The sequence below is a fragment of the Rhinolophus hipposideros genome (genome assembly GCF_964194185.1).
Source record: "Rhinolophus hipposideros genome assembly, chromosome: 11".
Classification (NCBI taxonomy): domain Eukaryota; kingdom Metazoa; phylum Chordata; class Mammalia; order Chiroptera; family Rhinolophidae; genus Rhinolophus; species Rhinolophus hipposideros.
The window spans coordinates 8,636,983-8,655,732 of NC_138057.1; the positions used below are offsets into that span (position 1 = coordinate 8,636,983).

An 18,750-nucleotide genomic window follows, 5' to 3' on the forward strand; every position below is an offset into this window, starting at 1 on the left:
CACAGAATGAGAAAAAGGCAGGCTTTCAGGTTTCTGGACTACAGGACTGAACAACCAAGGTAACTGGCTGCAAACATGTCTCATCCTTCAAGAAGTGGGAAGCATGACCTTGAGGGCAATGCAGAGATCGGAAGGCTGCCGCCGCTGCTACTACCACCACCACCACTGGCCCACGAGGCAGGGCTGTCTACTACTAGGTTTCAGAGGAGGGGGCTGCCTCCGTGGCTTCAGTGGACCAGGCCACCACGGTCCATGACCTCAGGGGCAGGGCTGTCACCTGGGGCCAAAGAGATGGGACTGCCTCCCCAGTGGGTCCGCAGAACAGACAATGGAACCAAAGGACATGATTCTCGAGCCTGGAGATCTAATGGCATTTGCCTTGGTAGGTTTTGGACTTGCTTAGGACCTGTCACCCGTCTCTTATTTCCAATTGCTGCTACTTAAGATGGAATGTCTATCCTATGCCTGTCCCACTACTGTATTTTGGAACCAAATAACTTGTCTGCTTTCACAGGTTCACAGTTGGAGAGAAATTTTGCCTCATGATGAAGTGTCACCCACATCTGATTTAAATGACACTTTGGACTTGGAACTAATGCTGCAATGGGTTAAGACTTTGGGGGCTGTTGGGATGGGGTGAATGTATTTTACATGTGCGGACATGAATACTGGGCAGCCAGGGAGCGGGATGTTACTGACTGAATTATGCCCACCTCCCCACCTCCCAACCCCCAACAAATTCCGTATGTTGAAGTGTTATCTCCCAACATGACAATCTCTGGTAAAAGGACTTTATGGAGTAAACTAAGGCTAAATGAGGTGGGGGGTGGGGGGGTTCACTTAATCCAACAGGACTAGTGTTCTCACAAGAAGAAGAAGAGACACCAGAACTGAGTGTACACAGAAGACCAGGACGAGGCGGCTGTCTGCAAGCCCGGAAGAGGCCCCACCAGACACCAATCCGCCAGCCACCCGACTTTGGATCTCTGGCCTCCAAAACGGTGAGAAAACAAATTTCTATTGTTTAAACGACACAGTTTATGGTACTGTTAGGTACACTTCCTAAGGAATCTCACTTTTCACTTGATAATCCCATCTTCACACTGACATCAGTTTTCTTCCCAAAACAAAGAACTAATCATATCAAATCCCCTTAAAGTTTTAACTGGTTATCCGCCAACTTCAGGGTTTTTCAACCTCAGCACTACTGACATTTGGAGCAGGACAATTCTTTGCTGTGGGTGCTGTCCTGGGCACTTTATTTTTTTTTTTTTTTTATTTTTTATTTTTTTTATTAATTAATTTATTTATTAGTTTCAGGTGTACAAAACAAGGTAATACTTAGACGTTCATCATTTATATCCCTCATACTGTGAACCCCCCTCCCCCCATCCACTATCCCTCCGACCTCACACTGAACCATCACATTATATATATAAAATTATAGTTGGCATTCATTAATGTTTAGCTTCTGATGTACAATGCCATGATCAGGTATCCACAGTATCCCTGAGGTGGTCTCCCAAATAGGACGCATGTCCATCGGATACCCAACAAAATCTTTACAACATTATAGAATACCTTCCCCAAATTAATTTTCAAAAGAAAAACCCTGAGGCCATCTTGTGGTTACCAGCTGCTTCCAAATCCCTTTACCTTTCCCCTTATCCCCAACCCCCTCCCACACACCCATCTAACCACTCTCGGTTTTTTCTCTGCGTCCCCAAAACTGACTCTGATTAGTTCATTCACATAGTCTTTTCTTTAGATTCCATATATAAGTGAGATCATATGGTACTTGTCTTTCTCTTTCTGACTTATTTCACTTAACATAATGTTCTCTAGATCCATCCATGTTGCTGCAAATGATAAGATTTCTTTCTTCTTTATGGCTGCGTAATACTCCATTGTATAAATGTACCACAGCTTCTTAATCCAGTCATCTACCGATGGGCATTTTGGTTGTTTCCATATCTTGGCTATTGTGTAAAGTGCTGCAATAAACATAGGAGTGCATACAGATTTTTGAATTGGAGTTTTGGATTTCTCCGGGTAGATGCCTAGGAGTGGAATTACTGGATCATAGGGTAGTTCCATTTTCAGATTCCTGAGATACCTCCATACTGTTTTCCATAGTGGCTGCACTAATCTGCAGTCCCACCAACAGTGCACTAGCGTTCCCTTTTCTCCACATCCGCGCCAGCATTTGTTGTTTGTTGATTTATTGATAATAGCCATTTTGACTGGAGTGAGGTGGTATCTCATTGTGGTTTTTATTTGCATTTCTCTGATGGTTAGTGAGGTTGAGCATTTCTTCATATGTCTTCTTGCCTTCTGTATGTCCTTCTTAGAGAAATGTCTCCCCAAGTCCTCTGCCCATTTTTTAATTGGGTTGTTTGTTTTTTTGGAGTTGAGTTGAGTAAGTTTTTTATAGATTTGTGATATTAATCCCTTATCAGATATATCATTGGCAAATATCTTTTCCCATACAGTAGGATCCCTTTTTGTTTTATTGATGGTTTCCTTTGCTGTGAAAAAACTTTTTAGTTTGATGTAATCCCACATGTTTATTTTTTCTCTTACTTCGCTCGCGCGAGGGGATATATCAGTGAAAATCTTACTCCGGGTAATGTCCATGAAGTTTCTTCCTATATTTTCTTCTAGATATTTTATGGTTTCAGATCTTACATTTAAGTCTTTAAGCCATTTTGAATTTGTTTTTGTATATGGTGTAAGGAGGTGGTCCAGCTTCATTTTCTTGCATGTGTCCGTCCAGGTTTCCCAACACCACTTATTGAACAGACTATCTTTACCCCATCGTACATTCTTGCTTCCATTGTCGTAGATTAGATGGGCATATAGGCATGGATTTATGTCTGGACTCTCTATTCTGTTCCATTGATCTATGTATCTATTTTTATGCCAGTACCATGTTGTTTTGATTACTGTAGCCTTGTGTCCTGGGCACTTTAGGGTGCTAGGGAGCACGCCTGGCCTCCAGATGCACCTCTCCCCCCAAGTTGTGAAAAACAAAAAATGTCTTCAGCTATTGCCAAATATGTAACACCTCCCTGAATGAACACTTCAGGTTATTGAGAATAACCTCAAGTGCTTGTCATTTTTTTAAGAAATGAAATAACCAACGTTGGATTTTAATTATTCGTTATTTTAAATTGCAGTAAAATATACAAAACAAAAATTTCCATTTTAACCATTTTTGTTCATGCATAATTTTCCTGGTTTCATTTCCTTCTCTATGTTTTCTTATAGCTCACTGAGCATTTTTACGACAGCCATTTTAAATTCTTTGTCAGGAGACTCAAAGACCTATGTTTCTTTAGGGCCAGTTTCTGGAGATCATTTTAACCACTTCTAAGTGTACAATTCAGTGGCATTAAAAAACCTCACATTGTTATGCAACCATTACTATTTATTACTAATTTTTACTATTTTTCTTTCATATATTATGAAGATCTGTTATTAGACATGTAAAATGTTTATAATTGTTATAGTTTCTTGCTGTATTGAAATTTTTATTAATATATAATGTCCTTTTTCGTCTCAAATCTTTTTAAATTAAAGTCTATTTTGTCTGATGTTAATATAATCACCGCTGCTCTCTTTTGGTTACTATTTACATGAAATATGTTTTCCCATCCTTTCACTTTCAACCTATTTGTGTTTTTGGATCTAAACTGAGTCTATTTTAGTTAGCACATAGTTGATTATTTTTAAGTCATTCTTTCAATCTTGTCTTTTGATTAGAAAGTTTACAACTTAAGATACAATAATATTAGCCTTTATAACTGTCAGACGTATTTACTTTTACCAGAGATCTGTATTTCTTCATATGGCTTTGAGTGACTGTCTAGTGTTCTTTCCTTCAACCTTTCTTGCAGGGCAGGCTCAGTGGTAGCAGCAAACTCTCGCAGCTTTTAGTTATCGATTAATGTCTTCATTTCTCCCTCATTTTTGAGGGAAAGTTTAGCCAGATGTAGGATTTGTGTGTGACAGTTTTTTTCCTTCAGCACTTTGACTATATCAATCCACACTGCCTTCCGGCCTCCAAGGTTTCTGATGAGAAATCTGCTGACAATGTTAATGGGATCCCTTGTAGGTGATAAGTTGATTCTCTTGTTGCTTTCAAGATTCTCTTTGTCTCTGACTTTAGATGACTGATTATAATGCATCTTGGTGTGCATCTCTGAGTTTATCCTGCGTGGAGTTCACCGAGTTTTCTCCGATATTTACATTTATGCCTTTCCTGAAATTTGAGAAGCTTTCAGCAATTATTTCTTCAAATAATCTTTCAGCTCCTTTCTCTCCCTTTGCCCTTTGAGACTCGCACCATCTATAGACTGGCCCACTTTATGATATCGCAGAGGTCCCTTTTTTTGTTTCAATCTTTTCTTTTTCAATTCTTCAGACTTGATCATTTCAATTGTCCTGTCTTCAAGTTTGCTGATTCTTTTTTCTGCCTGCTTATGAATCTCACCAGTAAATGTTTCATTTCAGTTACCGTACATTTCAGTTCCAAAATCACTTTTTGATTCCTTTTTATTTTCTATCTCTTCATTGATATTTCCATTTTGTTCATATGTTTTCTTGACTTTGTCCATTTCTTGTAGCTCTCTGAGTACCTTTAAGACACCTGTTTTAACATCTTAGCCTAGTAAATCCACAATCTGGTCTTTCTCAGGGATAGTTTCTGTTGATTCTTTTTTTTCCCCTCCTTTGAATGAGTTATACTTTCCTGTTTCTTTCTATGCCTTGTGACTTTTTGGTGAAAGCTGGACATTTGAATCGTATAATGTGGTAATTCTGAACATTAGATTTTGGCTATTCCCTAGATTTGCTAGGTTTCTTTTTTCAACGTTGGATATTTCTTAACAAAAATATATTCCTTCTCTTCTGAATCAACTATCTAACAAGAGGAGAAAAGTCAAATAAACTCTAGTACACTCATCAAGTAATGTATTATTACAGTCATTAATTCATTCAATAAATATTTATTAAATGCCAAGCATTATTCTAGCAGTTAAGAACACAGTAATTTGTTAAAATACAAACTCCAAAAGACAAGCACTTGGAGTTTGCTCTGCTCATTGACAGAACCTAGAACCTAGAACCTACCAAACAGTAGGCACTGAATAATTGATGAATAAATGAATGCATTAAATGTAATAAACCTTTGTAGAGTTACCTATGAGAACAATTTAATTTACTATACTTTTCATATGAAATGACGGTTTGAAAAGCATTCTTTATAGGTACAGCTTTTTAATGTCAATCACATCTCAAAAAAGTGATTTTAAAAGCAACTTACAAAAGAAAAAGAGCATTCTTTAAAAACAAAGGTAGCTTTATGTGTCCTGGCATATAATGTAAATGAGTATGGTGTTTCTACACATATATACATATACACTCACACATATACATGTCCACCATGCTTTAACCAACCCTAGAAACATACCTTTACAATGTACTGCAATGGCACCCTCGGCATTTTCACAAATATCCAGAAATTCTTTGACGATGGCATCAGTAGGTGTGCTGCCATCCGCAAAGAAAAGATCATAGTGATCGAAACCAGCATTTGTAAAGTGTTTGGCATTATACATCCTTTTATTCAGACGGATAATGGTAGTAACGTTGTGATTCTTAAAATAGGAAATATAAGCCTCAGGAGAATGTTGGTGGTAACCTACATAAAGAAATTAACAGATGTTATACAATGCAGAAAGAAAATAATAGATAACAATTTTATCTGTAATTGTGTCGAAACAGTGTCTAGTCTAGGGATTGAATACCAATTTGATTACAACTGTAAAAAAATTTAAAAAGCTAAAATCCAGGCAAAACTATGTGCTAAAATGATTGAATACACTTAAATAATTAAGACCATCAAGCTTATTAGTTTAAAACTCTTGGGCCTGTTTCAAAAGAAAAAAAAGGATGGATACTTTTAATAGCAAAACTATACTTGTCCCATATTTTTGCATACCACTTTCAAGTCTGGTTCTTGAATGAGGTCCACAGAAGGCAATAAATTGATCTGGTATTATCCAATTTAAATCTCCATTTTCTGCTTTCTGCAATAGGAAGAATAGCACAATTCATTTTTAGACTTAATCTCCCCTCCACGCCCCTTTTTTCAATACTGAGTGTCTGCAGAACTTCAAATCCATTTGCTCTATCACAAAAGTTATTTATAAATGACCATGAGACAGGAAACTAAAATTTAGCCTGCTATGAGTATTCCCGGGGAATAGTTAGTTATCTTCTCCCAGTACTAATCATTTTCTATTAACAGCATTTCTTTGCTAGGATATCCAGACTTTGAAAAATAGAGCTGATTACTGCTATCCAAAATATACCTAAGAACTTTGGTTATTTTATCCAAGTAAATTCTCAATATGAGTAAATTCCAATATGAACAATCTTGACTCACTGAACAAAGGAGAAAAACTATCTATTTAGGCTCCTGGCTTCTCAATATCTACTTTTTATTTGTAGAGAGACATCTTCCCATCATTTTGCTAGCTATTTAATAAGATAGTAATGAAAAATTTTCACTAAACCACCAGGAAAATTGAAATTATAAGTATACTGAGATCACAGTATATCTCTAGGAAAAAAAAACACATATATAAACTGAAAGTTAAAATACTTTACCTCCTGGTATTAAGTCCTTTGGGTTGAGTTACCATAACAATTATTCTAAATTCAAATTTAACAATAGGTATGGTTACACAAAGACTTACCGCACCATTATTAGTGAGAATGTCTGCTCAAGATAACTACAGTAGGATAAAAGGAAAAGATTCCACAAACATTCTTGGCCGAAAAAGACCTCTAGTATAAGCATCCTACTCATTATCCATTTGGAGGAAGGAATAAATGGTAGAATCAAATTCATTTGTCTTTAAAAAAAAAATACACTGCGTGAAAAAGCATCGAGGACATCTGCAGTTTTGCCTGCCTGGACTCTCTTCTTTCTTTTTTGGTCTGTGTGGCTTGAGAGTTGACCCCAGCATCCAGCAACTAGGAGGGCCAGTCCTCTACACCCACCCAACTCCCACCCTCACCAGGAATCAGCCTGATTGAGGGCTAAGGACATGATCTAAGCCAGGCCAATAAGAAGACTTCATGAGTCTTCAGCTGGAGCCATGAATACTTTTCTGGTTAGTTTGTCAAACAGGTGAATCATAGCTGCTGGTGGCCATCTTTATCTACTGAGGATTGGCCCGTGGACAAAGCCAGCTTCAGCCCAAATTTGGTTAAGTGTCTGAGTACCTGAATTTGGTCATGCATGAAGGTACACTTGCTCCTGGCCTTTTTACTTACTAGGTGAATCAATAAATTTTCCAATTTTTATTTAAGTCATATTTGTTTACTTTCTGTAATCTGCAACCAGAAAGGTCCTGACTTCATACAAACGTTATGATAAAAACATAATTTCCGGGCCGGCCCGGTGGCTCAGGCAGTTGGAGCTCCATGCTCCTAACTCCGAAGGCTGCCGGTTCGATTCCCAGATGGGCCAGTGGGCTCTCAACCACAAAGTTGCCAGTTCAATTCCTCAACTCCCGCAAGGGATGGTGGGCTGTGCCCCCTGCAACTAGCAACGGCAACTAGCAACAGCAAGTGGACCTGCAGCTGAGCTGCGCCCTCCACAGCTAGGACTGAAAGGGCGACAACTTGACTTGGAAGAAAGGCCTGGAAGTGCACACTGTTCCCCAATAAAGTCCTGTTCCCCTTCCCCAATAAAATCTTTAAAAAACAAAAACATAATTTCCATAGGTAATTAGATGTATCATGACTATTTAGGCATCTCATCAGATCCTATGCTATGCTAAGGGTTTTACAAACATTATCTCATTTAATAAGAAAGTCATCAATACTAAAGAAATTTAAACGGAACATTAAAGAAAAATGCCTGGAGCACACTCAATCACTCTGGAAGGATGCATCCAATGCAGAAACCCCCACTAAGAACTGGGACTGCAGTAAGATGATAAAGGTTTGACTTTTTTTTTTTAACTCTATACACATCTAAATTATTCAATATTTTTAAAACAAAAATATTACTTCTGTAAGCAAAACATAAATAAGAGTTCAAAACAATATCCTTGAAAACTTACTTCATAGTATTCATATTCGTCAACGTTAAATGAGTTGAAATTAAGGAAGCCATACTGCATTGCCTAAAATCCAAAGGAAAGCTTTTAAGAACAAAGGTGCAAATAAGTAAACAATTTCCAATCCAATTTTCTAACATCAAAAATCAGGAGGTACTCCCCCCCAAAAGCATTATTATATTTAGATTATGTTCCAGTGAATAGTTTTCAAAGGAGGTGGGATATGTCTTCTAAAGTTCTTCCATTATCTGGAAAATTAGTTATAACAGTATTTATTTTAATGAGATTTGATATTTTATTTTCCTTCACAATCATCCTTTCTGTGTAGAGCTAAATAATCAAGTCTTCAAAGCAAACCTAATTTATCAGCTCAACACCACTCAGGCTTCAAATATAATGCACAACCCAATGGTTCCGAAATAAATAATAAAGGGGAAAGAAATGTCAGTTTATCCCAAACAAATCCTACACTTCATAAATACCTCCACTTTCAAATTCTTCTAAACAGTCTTGAATTAAGAGATGAATGTTCCCTCTACTAAAAAAAGTCGAGATCAACACTAAAATCCAAAATTTTAAGGGACAAAAAACTTCTTCTTTCAACAAGAAAAAAATACACATTTTCTGCTCTCTTCTGTAGCCTGACTTTGAGCTGCAGTGGACAGAGCATGCTAAGAGAAATAAGCAAAGGATCTCTTTTCGGAAACAAGAACGAGCTGGCGGCCTCTGAGAAGTATTCTCTGAGCCAGACAGTATGTTAAGTTAGAATTCCTAATCAACAAGGTAATCTTGGTTCAAAAGGGGTGACTCTGTAAATAAATTTTTCAATTTTAAAGTACTGAAATATGAATGAAAAATATGAATCCTATAATACCAACAAAACGTCCTCATTTTATGAAATACACCCATTTAAATTCTAATTCCAACACCAAATCCAGGATGAATTTTGTTTCCTTGATTCAAAATATTCAATACATGTCATGATTTTTGGACTAGAGATGTTCTTAACAGAATGATACAATAAAATGCAGTTTACAGGAAATTTCTATTCTCTTTTGAAATTCATATGGAGATCCTATTAGAAGTCGCAGTAAAATTAAGACAATTACATTTATAAATGTTTCAGGTATGCAATATTCTAAATCAGTCACAAATAAGAAATGTTTAAACTGAAAATCAGAAACTGTTCACTCTTGAATAAAATTAAATATACTGTGAAAAGAGCAATCTTTGACCTGTAATTCCAGCTAATTAGACTTTGTATATAATATTTGATAAAAAACAAAACAAAACCCGAAGTCAAGAAATAACAGAATGTTATAGTACACCACGTCCCAGGCCCTCAAAGTTTTTCTGCTCATTTTTAAAAGGTGGTGGGAGAAAAAAGGAAGCCCTAGGCTCAGGACGGTATGTCTGCCTACATAAGCAGTTTCGTGGGGCCCATCTGACAGGGACTGGAACCGCAACCCAAAGGGATCATTTATACCTACTGTCCCTCGTCTCCTGAGGGCCTCCTCTGTCCATTTTACCTGCCCCAACTGAGGCCTGAGGGAGCTGCCTCATAGTCTGTGGGGACCACCTTAGTCAGCTCCACACATCAGTCACTGGTCTCCAACCCAAAGGAATTAAGTTCCATACCTCAATGCCTGATATAGGGAGAAAGTATACTAATTAATCTCTGAATCTGTATATGAATTAGTCCTCTCATTTTAATCCATAAAATTTCTGTCAAAATTCGCAGAAAGCCACCATGTTTCATTATACAAGCCAACCTGTGTTCCTTTCACCTCTGAAAATGGAAGTAACATAAAAACCTGAGATGTTGTTGAAGGCTTATTGGCCCATGGGCTGCTGATTTACAATTCTAGTTTCTTGTGTGGGCAGCCCTGACATCCAAGAAATATACCCCAGGGAATGAGAGTTATAACCCCGGTCTGCTGCAGCACCTAACTCCAGGGGACCCGTTCATCTGGAATGTGATGGGAAAGGTGGCCTCTGGAGTCAAAGACAGCAAGCAGCCCTCGTTACAAAACACAGGCATTATTTTAAAACAGCTTTGACAAAGCAGGAGTGACCTACTTACTTTTTTAGTTTTATACTTAGTTTTATATAAAACCGAGTAACAAACTAATAGGCTATACAAATTCTGTTGAATTAGAAATTGATGGCTTGAAGACACAAAAACTGTGTTTGACAGTTACTGTGTTAAAAATTTGTCTGTTGTAAATAGGATTGGTGGGAAGCAGACCCATAAAATACCTAAAGAGAACTTGGAAATCAGTAATGTTTTCTTTCTGTTTTTCTCTTGAAATCACAACACACTCAAAACCAGTTCTAATTACACAACTCTGTCTCCTGTTGCTCAAATGCCTTTTCCCCCAACTCATGCAGAGAAGCACTTGGATTCAGAATAAACTGTTTTGTGGTTTGGCATCACTCTGGTATTAGTGGGAAAATGAGATACCCCTCACACGCATAGCTTGGAAGATGTTTGTACTTTAGTTCTCCAACACAACAGTGGGCACATACTTCCTGCAAGTCACTTACCTTCTTCACTGCATGAAAACAGTCGAGAAGTGTAATGTAGAAACTGCAGCTCCCATAGGCAGCATCTCTGAAATCCCAAAAGTATTGAAATACATAGCTCAGTTAATTTAATTTTCTGCAGGACACTTAGCTTAAGACGAAGCTGACTAGAATTTACAATGAAACACACACTCAGATCAAGCCTCAAAAAAAGAAGGGGGAGGAAGGTACTTGCTGTTTGGCTTTTAAACAAAAGATAAGTCACTGTTATAAATTTTACTGCAGTTTCTACCTACTCCAGTATATAATGTTTTATAAATGTGGATCAATAATGACCACTTCCTAAATTTTAAATGATCTCGCTGGATGATTTCTGGCTTTGATGGCTGAGCTTCAAGAGTTACTTCTTTGGTTCAACTAATCAATAATATGGACCCTGCCCCCAAAAAGGCAAGGCATTTGAATTTCCTCTTCATACTGGAAAATACCATATCAAACTGTTACCAGGAAAGGCTGCTTTTTGATTCTGTATATACGTATATCTGTGTGTGTGTGTGTGTGTGACACACGTGTGTGTAAACATGTGTCTTTGTGTATATCTCCATCAAGTAGGAAAAAAAGGTAGTATTTGAAATTCTAGGTGCAAGCTAAAAAGCATTTTGCTACTCTCATTGTGCTTTTACAATTTTTAACAATTTAACTGATAACTTCTTTCTGATTCTTCAAGGACAACTGTGCCAATAAAACCAAAAGAACTAAGGTGTCAACTGCCTTTAGTAGAAATCGCTCTACTCTTGGGAAACGTTAAGTTAGTTTTCAGATAACTCCGCACCACTTATCAATAATCTTACTACACCTCTTAATATCAGTTAAGATTTCGTCCAGAAAAATAAGACATTCCTCCACTCCCACCTGCTTCTCGTTTTTGACTATCTTGAGCCATTACAAAGCAAAAATTCTTGGAATTAGGCAAAATAAAAATTAATTTAATTATGATCATTCTACACATACCAAATAACGGTGCCTACCTGAATGGTAACTATTTGATCCCTAGGTGGACCTGAAGCCATCCACTGCTTGCCTTGGTTGGGTTTTCACATGGTAACACTACTTACCTGAACAATTAAACTGCCCATCTAAAATTCTTAAGTCTAGAACAACCCTTAAGAATGCAGACGATTATAGCAACATTAAGCTAACAATGAGGAAAAGTAAGGGCACCCGTCTCGCTAAAATAGTCTTGCTCTCCCCTGAACTGGTTAGAATTACTGAGGCACGCTGTATGGTGGCCTCTGAGGACTGCACACAAGACCTGACTACAAGCTTGTTTTCTTCTACAAGTTTCTGAATTTAAAAGCTGTTCTCCTGCAAGCTGGAAACAGTCTCTATTTTACCAAGAGCTGATTGACAATATTCAGGAAGGAGAAAAGCATGATGACGTGCAGCAGTGGCTCTCAGAGTGGGGTACCTGGGACAGCAGCATGGGCATCACCCAAACTGTTCATAGAAAGGCCAGTTCTCAGGCTCCACTGCAGAGCAGCAGAGCAGAAGTTCTAGGGGTGGGGCCAGGAAAGTTTTGTCCTAATAGGTCCTCCAGGGGATCGGGATGTGTTCCGTTTAAGAATCACTGAACTACAGAATCAACACAAATACTTGTTTTGTAGAAATAATGTTTTGATGACATAAGGAATGTTTTTAGAAAGAGAAGCTAAGTTAATAAAATGAATTAGTTTAGTCTAAACCAGGGGTGTCCAAACTGTGGCCCGCAATCCATTTTTAATTGGCCTGCAGCAAATTCCAAAAATATATTTAGTTTACTTAAATAAACCAGGTGAGGCAATACGTACCTCACCTCGAGGGAGTGGCCCGGCTGTTTGTGTATTTTACCGCCTATGGCCCTTGGTAAAAAACGTTGAAAAAAGTTTGGACACCCCTGGTCTAAACCAAAAGCATTAGTGGAAATAGGGTGAACTCTCAAGTTACATCTCAATGTTCTTAACTGTATCTCCTCAGTTAGCTACGATTATTATCTTCTTAACCTACTGATAATTCCTTTCTAATCAAGTTAAGGCATGTCGACTCAATCTGTGACGACTTGATACATTTATTTAATGCATATTTTTTGAGAACCTACTGTGTGCAAGCCCTGCTCTAGTCAGTGATGATTCAACAAGCTCTGATCTGAGCGTGGCTACAGTTCTGCCTCAGTCATCACACTAGCTGAAGAGACAACAAGAATCTCTCTTTATCCCTCCATGTTTATTTCATTAACACTTCCTTTCTCCCACCCAAGCCATCAGGCTTCTTGAAACCAAGAGTAGCATCTATGACTCTGGACATAAGCCTCTGGGGGAAGGGGTGGGCTTGGCACCATGATCCTTTAACAAACTTAGAAAACCAGATGAGAATCAATGGAGTACTGCTTAGAAACTGCAAAACAATATCAAATACCAGTTTTTAAAAATAACAGCTTTCACAGGAGATTGTATTCATAATAGCCCAAAACTACAAATAACCCAAGTACTCATCAAAACGACAATGAGCAAATAAATTGTGATCTATTCATAGAATGGAATGCTACGAAAACAATTTAAAAAAAAAGAATTATTGATACCTACCACAACATGGTTAATCTCATAGATAGTATGTGTCTAACAAGAGAGATCCCAGCTCTCTAAAATGCATACTGTATGAATCCATTTACATAAAGTTCGAAGGCAAGAAAAACTAACTGATGGTGGCAGAAGTCATAGTAGCGGTTACTTAGGGGGGTTGGGGGTAGGTTACTGACTAGAAAGGGTGCAAGGAATCTTCAGGGGTGCTGGCAACGTCTGTATCTTGAACTGGGTGGTAAATGCCCAGTATATATACATGTGTTACTGAGTTATACAAATAAGATTAGTGGGATTTTTAATTGTATGTAAGATATACATCTAAAAAAGAAAAAAAAAGAATGTTCAACAAATGTTAGCTAAGGACTAGGCACTATACCAAGTGTCTTAGACGCACGATATTACTTAATCCTCATAACAGCATTAGACAGATACAACTATCATTCCCACTGACAGACTAGGAGACCAAGGCTCACATTTGTGAAGAACCACAGAGATCAGTGGCACAGCCAGTGTCAAACTCCCATCTATCTGAAGTCAATAGCTAAGCTATTAACAGCTAAGTAATATCACCTCTCAAGAAAAAAGAGCAGAGACAAAAAAAAAAAATTAAGCAGCAAAGGGGTAGTGTAGGTAATATAAAAGAATAAAAGTACTATATGCTCTTCATAACAAAAACCCATAGAAAATGCCGAACTATATACCATTTTTCATTTAGACAGGCAGAGAAATAGTTAATATAATTCATTAAGAAACCATGCGTGTATATATACATATGTGAACTCAGTGGTTAAAGAATAATATCTAAGTTGAGTTAAATCTAATTAAATATTGCTATGGAGCATAAAAGTTATTAACTATAAATAAATAAATGCTATTCTTGCACAATCCCTTGTTAACAATACTTTGTTAGCAGTTGTATTTACTCTATGCACTTGAACTGGCAAAGATAGAAGTCTACAATGCAATTTCTTTCAAAATATTATCAGACTTTATTAATTCCGATTGGCCTACTTTCTAATCAGTAAGTTCTACAGAACAGTGTAAAATGTGGTAAAGCACCAGAATTTTAAACCTGTCAGAGGTGGATGCTTTTGTAAAACACAATAAATATAAAATACAATACTATACTACTACATATGCAATTATCTTATTTTTGTAAATAAAAATGAATTACTAGAAAAATGGAAGGAAAAAAATATGAGCTCAAATCCTTCTATTATTTGATTCCACAGACATAAATATAGTCTATGTATTTATAAATTACTATAAAAGTCTCAAAATCTGACTCTCAATCCCTGTACGTAGGCTGGTAACAAAAAGCTCAGTCTAGCCCCATTTCACAGGTCCCACTTTGAGAAACAATGCTTTAGATAAATCAAGTACCTGGCACCTGGGACTGAAGAGATTCAAATTTCACAAACCTAGCTATGCCCTGTTTATTAGGGAATTACTTCCACTACTGGGACCAGCAGTAACTAACTTCACTTCTCAGTGCCAAACTTCCTTCAATAATTTTAAACACAGTTTTAGCAAATAGTAAGCAACATTTATTCTATTTTTGGCCCCTGTATTTAAATTAACATAAACTTTATTTTACATCAGCAGTGTTTCACAGATCTTCGCTTAAATTAGGTAAAATAACGTGAGTTTATTCATATTTCAGGACCTTGTGGTATAAACTTTAAGAATGGCAGCACTATAAAGGATTACCAATATACTGAAAAGTTCCGTAGAACAAAATTATCACTGTATATCAGCATGCCTGTCACTAAGGGACCACAAACACAAGCATTTCTGCTAAAGGAATATAATGGTTGCCATTATATTTTAGGTTGAGAAAATGTAGCATTCTTCAGTTTAGGAAAAACCCCTTCCTACCCACCTGAAATAACAGAATATTTGAGATGATCCATGTACTAGGAAGAAATGGTGTGATACCGGTTTCAAAGAAATTCTCTCATTTGCTAAATCACTAATATACAGTCTGGAGTGCAATATATAACTGAGCTCTACAGATTGTCCTAACAAATCTCTATGTCATAGTGTTAAGTCCCTGGACAGTCCTACAAAGTTATTTAAGGGGGACATTCTGCCTACGGATAGGAAGACCTATCCCAAAGAAGGAAAAACCATCCCTTCAAAATCAGGCATTCAAGGTATATACAACGACCCTCTAGCTACTGATTTTTGGATGGAAGAATGATGCAATATTTGAAATTGTCCACACAGCACTCAACAAGTAAAATTATTTCACAAATTTATTACACATTCAGCACCATATAAGTATTTAGATTATATAGCTAAATCAAGTATTTTGGCAGAGAATCTTTTAGAACTTAATTTGATTTAAAGAAAAAAAAACACGGTTTTTTTTCAAAATATCTTCAACACGATCGTATAGTAAGTTTGAGAGAAGAATGAGATGCCATCCCTTCATGTAAAGAATTTCTTATCAACCACCTCTATGACAGAGAATCTGGTTTTTCTAGTAGTGATGTTACATTAGCAACCTCACCCATTCTCTGCTGGCTGTGTCCCTAGGGAAAAAAGAGTTCGTTTTTACTCCAGAAACTAACTCCTGACTATGGGGAAAACTTATTTCTTCACTCTTCAGAACTAGACTTCTCGGTAGTTTTGAGTAATGGTTAAGTCCAGGATTCTCACCTGATTGTTCCATTTAGGACAATGGTTCTCAAGTATGAGCGATTCCATCACCACCCCTACCGCCACCAGGGACGTATAACAATGTCTGGAGATATTTTTGGTTTCGACAACTGTTGTGGGGATGAAGGTGTTACTGGCATCCAGGGATACTGCTAAACACGCTACAATCCACACGACAGCCCCCCACAACAAAATATCAATACTATTACTGCCGAGTAACCTAGATAAAGGGTAATATTTGCACCCACCCTAAAATGACTATTTACCCGGTCTTGTTTTTTCAGAAACAACTACGCGTAGGTATTTCTGGCAAGGGCCTGATTAAACGAATCTACCATATCATTCTTATATTTACCTGAAAGGAATATAGGATGTATCTCCAAACATTAATTTTCTATATGCTTCTTCTGGAGTTCTCCCCAAATATATAACCTACATTTCAAAAGAGAAGAAAAAGGCAATTTACTTCTAAATGAAGACACAGTGCTGTCACTGCGGAGTTTTGTACGATTTCTACCCAGTCAACTGAGCCTTCCCAAGGATCCTATGAGTCACCCAGCATCCTGTCAGTGAATTCCTTTTGTGTTTAAATCTGCCATAGCTCGAATGTGTTGCTTGCAATAACATCTGTGACCAACAACTTTTCACAACAACCTTTTGTGGTAGAAAATATATAGTAATTTAAAAACAGATTTTCTAAATCAAGATGTTAGACTGAGCACATGCTTTTGCCACACCTTTTTCCTAAAAATCCACTAAAATGAGAGTCAAGTGTGGGAGGGCATGGGGTTGGAGAATGGAATGGGATTGGGATGAGGTGGAAAGTGACACAAAAGCAGAACAACGATTTTGATTAACTCCATCCATTTAGCTTGAACTACTTATAATACTGTACAGGTTTCCTATAAAACTGCATTTGTTTCTTATTTCCATTTGCTCTCCTTTATTTTCAGAAGTACGTTATGCTTTAATTTTTATCTGGTAGAATACTGCAAGTAGATTCTTTAGCATTTGAGGTCCATAGTTGGTATTTCTTGCATTTCTAAAAATGTGTTGTTTTCTGCCCTGACATTTTTTGACTATGCATACAATTTTTGGTCTACAGTCCTTTTCTCTCAATAGTTTATAGATGTTGTTCCATTGTCTTCTCATTTCTAGTGTTGCAGAAGTATTTTACCGCATTCTCTCCTCCTCCTCCTTCTAAGTAACCGGTTCTAGAAACTTGAGAGTTCTAGCATTTCACTGGCATCCTTGTAAATGAGTCATTCCACTCCCATTAAGTTTGCCTGGGACTTTCTGAACCTCATTCTATCTGAAGGCACAAGACTTTTTCTAACTAGAATCTCCCTGCAGGGCAGGGCACTTTCAATTCATGCATGGAGGGGCAGGGAGGAGGCCGCAAGCATTAAATGTGGCACACGTATCATTACCAAAATTAGACTCAAGGCTAAAGCTTACTTTGGGATAATACACTTTAAATTTTGAGCAGTAAAAAGAAGTCATTGCAAAAGTTACAAATGTTTTATCTCCATTTCTTATTACATATGAGCTGTTTCCTTCAAGCAAATGCTGAGCATTCTGAAGTGAATACCCGTATCTTAAGTTTCCTTGTAACCCCTGGTTCATACATTATATATGGACTCTGATTCACGGTTTAATTCACTGAATCTAAATCTATTTATAATAGGAAATTTTTAAATAATTGATTAAAAGTTGATAAAAGTTGATATAAATATATCATTGGATTAAGAGAAATTATAAAAATCCAACATCTAGCAGGATCTTTAAAAATATAGAGAAGGACATGTCCTAAAGCAGTCCAGAAGGCATTTTACCAATTTTGTTTTAAGACTAATAAATGGACTTTTCCCCCAATGTCTAGCCTATTTCTCAGTATGATTTCATCCCATTTACTCTAAAAATACAAAACTAGAATTAACTATACAGAATTGTATACCATTTATTTGTCTACAGCTGCATACAAACCAAAAAAGGCATTTAACAAAGAACAATTAATTTCAAGAATAAAGGAATGCTTTGTTATCTAGTATCAAATTTTAGAGTACACTACTACTGACTCATATAAGACGACAATTTATCACAAATTAACCACCAGGTCATCTATAACCTCACTCCTCATATTATATTTGCCTATATATTACTTAATACACACAACCTTTTAAGTATCAACCTATGAATTGACTTTCTATTTTGTTACTATTTATTTGGAGAAACAGTATAGCAATTCTTTTATGAAAAATTAAGAGTGTTTTTAAATCTAGCCCTTTCCTCCCACCCCAAATTTCCTCATTCTCTTCTAGTCTCCAACATGTTTCACTTCTCTTCTAAGACTTACTAGATAACACTATTCTTCATTCTATTTTAGGACTTCCTAGTACACCCCCTCCAAAAAAACCATCCCTTAAACCAAAGAAAAACCAAACCAAATAAAAGAAAAGCTTGGGGCCAATGAGGGTGAGAATAGGGTTTGATTCATTTGTGTATATGTACATGTATATGTGCAGATATACACAATTTAAGTAAATTAGTTAAATGAAATCCAGCGACCTCTTTCAGATTTTCCCTAAATTTCTAATAAGACTTTTCTCAAATTATATAAATTTTTCCTTAAGCACCATATTAATGATAATTCCTCCTCCTGTTCAAGCCCAAACTTCTCTGGTTTCATTAATTACTAAAATTGCAATGGTATTATTTCCTTCTAACTTTCAAAAGAAAAATAGTCTCTAATACATTAAATAATGGTGGGTTAGTCTTGGAACTCAAGTTCAACTCAAAAATCACAA

The 18,750-nt window shown here is 36.8% G+C and overlaps 1 protein-coding gene across 6 annotated transcripts in view; it reads right to left on the reverse strand.

Annotated features, from left to right (window-relative positions):
• CDC14B (cell division cycle 14B) overlaps positions 1 to 18,750 on the reverse strand; it is an 84,229-nt gene that overhangs the window by 21,896 nt on the left and 43,583 nt on the right. For all 6 annotated transcript variants that reach the window (XM_081067240.1, XM_081067243.1, XM_081067242.1 and 3 more), the window contains exons 5-9: positions 16,299 to 16,375; positions 10,686 to 10,752; positions 8,142 to 8,204; positions 6,005 to 6,092; positions 5,474 to 5,704 (exon numbers count right to left, since the gene is read on the reverse strand). In XM_081067240.1, the coding sequence (XP_080923366.1) occupies positions 5,474 to 5,704; positions 6,005 to 6,092; positions 8,142 to 8,204; positions 10,686 to 10,752; positions 16,299 to 16,375 (526 nt within the window). The remainder of the gene's footprint in view (positions 1 to 5,473; positions 5,705 to 6,004; positions 6,093 to 8,141; positions 8,205 to 10,685; positions 10,753 to 16,298; positions 16,376 to 18,750) is intronic.